We start from the raw sequence: 5,304 nt of genomic DNA on the forward strand, positions 1-5,304 counted from the left end.
TTGGTTGAATTAATGTTACATTTTCATTCAGTGTAACACAATATTTATATAAAAATATAAACAGCATGCTTGTTCTGACTTGTAACATGTAGAATAAATATATAGAAATAAGGGAACGTATTAAATTTGATTGTGTTTTAAATGAGTAAACGATTCTTACTGACTAATGGACAAAACCTAGGATAGCAGCTAATTTTAATTAGTATTTGGGGTGAAAGTAATTTTTCTTTTAATACGTAATAAATTGATTTTTGTTGTAAATATGCCTGACAAGATTGTTACTGTAATGAGGACTCTGGGAAGCGTGTAAGATCCACGTGCGAGCTTTATTAAACAGACCGTAGTCAAGACAGGCAGGGTCGAACACATGCAAACAGGAATGCGTAGACAAGACAAAAATAAGAGAAACGCTTGGTAGAGTCCGCAACAGCAAAACAATACTTCGCAATGTCTGTTAGGTAATGGCTGCTCTTTATGGCCACCAAACAGGAAGTAACCAACGAGGCAGCAGAGGGAGCAGCAACAGTCAGAGTGAGTAAGGGCTCCCTCTGCTGGCCTGGCGTTACAGTTACACTGAATAACATTTTACTAGGTGTCTTCTGTAAATTAATTTTGCTCAGATAAACAAAAACAAAAATGCAATAAAATTAAACAGAAAACTTTTTAATATTTTTTTGGAAACGACAATTGAAAGCAGTATTACACTTGTTTTTATGCTTAAACCCTTTGACGTCTTAATCCGTTTACAACAAAAATCAATTTATGACACATTAAAAGACAAATTTCTTTCTCCCCAAATATTAATTAGTTGTAATTCTACATTTTTAAAAAAATTAAATTTTTCAATAAAAATTCTTTTACGCATTTAAAACACAATACAATTTAATATGCTCCCTTATTCTATTAAATATTTTAATATGCACAAGTCAGAATAAGCATGTTGTTTGAATTTTTGCATAAATATTGTGTTATTTTAACCATTTGACATTTCATTCTACAAAAACATATTTGAAACCTTAAAAGTAGACACTTTACTTACATTTAATGTGCTATGGACTTAAAATCGCTTTTGTGGACATCTTAACGTCTTTGACCCATAAATGTCTTTACTGTCACTTTTGTTCAATTTAATACATCCTCACTGAATAAAAGTATTAATTTCTTTACAAAAAGATAAAGCATTTCAACATAAAACAATGCACACTTCTCCTTTAAGAAGGATGTTTTTTTTTTCACTGAGGCACACAGATGTTGTACACAAGTTTTTCACACCCAGTACATTTGTCATGTTTTTCCCCGACTCATGCATGCAATAGAATAATCTCCGTGCGTTTATCAATTTTATGTTCCACTTCAAATAATCCGAAGCTTCTCCGTGCAGGTTTTGACACAGCAAATTGCTCCCTTGGAAGCTAATTACTGCAATCTTCGCCTGGAGAAAGTTTGAATCATATTCTAAGGTTCTCCTCACCTTGTGACTTTAAACAAATCGCTATAAACATGATGTGACACGTCGTGGGATGTTTTCAGTGCTGCATGCTGCAGTTGCATGAGTTACAGTACAATAACAGTCCGGTGCAATGGCATTAAGTTTTCCCCCTCAAACAGCAGGAGGAATCTCACACCGCGGAGAGACGTGCACATGTTACACAATCAGCTGCTGAGGTGTGAACCAGGGCCACTAGTGTTATCACCTTTTTAAATGCCAGTGTTACATTACAGTGGGCGGATGTGCCTTGCGCTGCCAGGAATCGAGACTATTTTAATGCATCAGAGCCACGTGCCAGAAGCTGTAACCTCTGGAGAAATATAGTTCAACCAAAAATCATTTACTATTGACAGTGTTATTCCAAAGTTTAATGATTTTCTATTATCTATGAATTTAAATTTAATGAAAGCCAATGGGATGGGTATGGGTACGGGTGCAGTTAAAAAAGCCAAATATCATAAAAGCATAAGTAGTCAATACAACTTATTACATTGTAGTCCAAGTGTTCTAAAGTAATGTAACAGAAAAGGAAAATAAATGCATTGACATTATTGCCCTTATGCTGCTGTTAGACATGTACACTGCCACTCAAATGTTTGGAATCATTTAGAATTTTTTTTTTGTAAAGAAGTCTGTTATGCTCATCAAGTCTGCATTTATTTGATCAACAGGAAAAAAACAGTAATATTGCAAAAAAAAATGTTACAATATAAAACAATGGTTTTAATTTGAATATACTTTAAAATATTTATTCCTGTGATGCAAAGCTGATTTTGTCAGCTGTCACTCCAGTCTTAAGTGTCACATGTTCCTTCATAAATCATTTTAATATGCTGATTTATTATTAGAAATCAGTTTTTGGAAATTTGGATTCTTTTTTTCAGGATTCTTTGATGAATAATAAGTTAAAAGTATAAATATTTTCTAACAATGTAAATCTATGCTGTCACTTATTAAGTTAACACATCGTTGGTGAATAAAAGTATTAATAGTGTATATTGTTAGAAAACCTTTCTGTTTTAAATAACTGCTCTTCTTTTTAAAATTTAATGATCAAAGAATCCTGAAATAAAGCATATTGGAATGATTTCTGAAGGATCGTGTGACACTGAAGGCTGGAGTAATTATGCCGAATATTCAGCTTTGTATCACAGGAATAAATTACATTTTAAAATATATTCACATAGAAAACAGTTATTTTAAATTGAAACAATATTTCACAATATTACATTTTTTTCTGTATTTTTGATCAAATAAATGAAGCCTTGATGAGCATAGGAATCGTCTTTAAAAGCCATTAAGAATCTTACTGATCTCAAATTTTGGAGCGGCAATGTACATTGAAAAAAAACTGAATTTGAAGATTTTTTTTCTTGTTAAACATGCTCTTTGTCTTATTTACACTTTTGAAAAATCATTTTGTACAATTTAGCATTAGGTTTTCATGTGTATCTTGTCACTAAATAATATTTACATCAAACTTGATATGGCACATTTATTAGCTAAATGTGATTTGAGAGTTACAGCAAAGGGCATATTTTTAGCAAATGTTTAGTTGTAATGTTTTAGAAAAGTTAAATATTTTAATGGCCTGCTAAAGCAATCACACAAGGTTATCACAGCCTATATATTTTTAAGAGAAATTATCGAAACGAATACTTTTATTTAGCAAGGATGCTTTAACTTGATCAAAAGTGATGATAAAGACATTTATAATGTTATGAAAGATTTCTATTTCAGATAAATGCTTTTCTCCTGAACTTTCTATTCATCAGAGAAACCTGAAAAAAGGATACTTAGCTGTTTCCAACATCACAATAATACATGTTTTTTTAACAGCAAATCAGCATTTTAGAATGATTCCTGAAGGATAATGTCACACTAAAGACTGGAGTAATGATGCTAAATATTCAGCTTTGAAATCACATGACTAAATTACATTGTAAATTATATTCAAATAAAAAACAGCAATTTTAAATAGTAAAAATATTACAAAATGTTGCAGTTTTGCTGTACTTTGGATCAAATAAATGCAGGCTTGGTGAGCAGAAGAGACTTCTTTAAAAAAACAATGAAAACTTTTGACTAGTGTAATTTTTATGCCATAATTCAGGATAGCTAAAACGTCTATTAAATCTATAAATCCACATAATTAAATCAAATATACAAACATACATTTTAAATCATTATAAGTCCCCATACTTTGACCAAACAGACAAAATATATAATCAATGTTGTTAGTTGAACCCTCACCACCAATATTGACATTGCCTAAAAGTTGACTTGTGATTATTTATTTATTGATGTAATGTCAACTTTCAACTTTTCTAGATTTAATAATTAATACATTTTTAAAAATGAAAGTATATATTAACACTTACAGTACAGACCAAAAGTTTGGACACACCTTCTCATTCAGGTGTGTCCAAACTTTTGGTCTGTACTGTAGATATGAATTCAACTGAAAAAACTTGTGAAAAAATATCTTTCAGGTTGTCAAATAGCAAATAGTGGAGCTCTGCAGGCACCTATTGGTAAAAGTTATTTGTAGTTGTTTTTTTTTTTACTTTTAAAACTGGATTTTCCAAAAGATGGGCAAAAATCTTACACTAAACCATGTGAAATTATCCATGTTATCCCCATGAATTAAAGTTAGAAATGTGGGTCTTTTATAAAGTGAATTTTACATAAAAAAGCAGTTTTTGTATCAAACCCCATTTAAAAATATTTATTTATTAATTTATATATATTTAAAAAATATCACTAACCCACTGAAAACTGCACAAATGTAGAGTAAAAACTTTAATAAACAGAAAGATGTGCTGTACAGACCAAAAGTTTGAACACACCTTCTCATTCATGCAATGCTGCTCGACCAAACAGATCATGGATCAGAACTTAATGTTGCATAATTTATTATGCTGTTAGAGTGCTTTTTGTCATTTTCAAATTTAAAAGCCCAGTTTTGTCTTGAGCAACTAAAATATTCTGCAAAATGTCACTATCTGTCACCCAGAAGAAAAGAAAATGATAGAAGTTTGTAATGAAATAAGTAATGATGACAGAATCTTTATGTTTGTGTATAATCTGTGGTTCTGTCTCCTTAGATTCGTCTATGGCCGAGGAAGGTGAGAGCCATCGAATTCGGTGGCAGCGCTCTTCTACAAACACCTCCACTTCACGTAAATCTCCTAGGAACCGCAAGGAACGCCGAAACCGCCAACGAGGCCGGAGCAGCCAGGACTGCCGTTTAGAGAAGAAAGAGATGAAGGTGCGTGATCTCGGCCTCGGCTACGACTCGGACGAGATTGTGCTGTTTAAGTACTGCGTTGGGACGTGCATGAGCGCCCGTAAGAACTACGACCTGGCCCTGAAGGTGCTGACAGATAACGGCAGCGTTTCGAGCCGCAAGGTGAGCACTCACCCCTGCTGCAGACCCACGCGCTTCGAGACCGTCTCTTTCATGGACGCCCAGACCAGTTGGCAAACCATCAAGTGGCTTTCAGCAGCCAACTGCAGCTGTGTGGGATGAGAGAGGCCGAGGAGACGCAGCCGGTAAAATCAATCCAAAGCTCCGGTGTAGAAAGTGCAAGGAGTCGGATGCAGCGCTCCTGATGATGCAGAGGATCTACAGGAGCACAGGAATACGGGACGTCCTGCAGTGAGACGGTCATGTGACCTCGGAAAGCCTAAACTGTACCTGTGAAGCGAGTCGTCAGATTCCTGCTCCAGACTGCAGTTCTGCGTGGAAAGATTGTGAAAAGTAACTTGAAGGCCTACGTTTCACACTATCTGGCGTTATGAGATTTTTAAAG

The 5,304-nt window shown here is 34.0% G+C and overlaps 1 protein-coding gene across 1 annotated transcript; it reads left to right on the forward strand.

Annotated features, from left to right (window-relative positions):
* The first annotated feature begins 461 nt into the window (after positions 1 to 461).
* LOC141346817 (artemin) lies at positions 462 to 5,021 on the forward strand. The gene is made up of 2 exons (XM_073851776.1): positions 462 to 492; positions 4,597 to 5,021. Exons 1-2 carry the CDS (start codon positions 462 to 464, stop codon positions 5,019 to 5,021), a joined length of 456 nt encoding a protein of 151 aa, XP_073707877.1.
* Positions 5,022 to 5,304: the final 283 nt, after the last annotated feature.

This window comes from Garra rufa, chromosome 12 (assembly GCF_049309525.1).
Source record: "Garra rufa chromosome 12, GarRuf1.0, whole genome shotgun sequence".
In the NCBI taxonomy this organism is placed as follows: domain Eukaryota; kingdom Metazoa; phylum Chordata; class Actinopteri; order Cypriniformes; family Cyprinidae; genus Garra; species Garra rufa.

Bases quoted from the DNA above. Each gene is read 5' to 3' on its own strand.
- LOC141346817 (XM_073851776.1), top strand. From the start codon at position 462: ATGGCTGCTCTTTATGGCCACCAAACAGGAA. The intron at 493-4,596 runs GTAACCAACGAG...CTGTCTCCTTAG, and splicing joins TTATGGCCACCAAACAGGAA to ATTCGTCTATGGCCGAGGAA.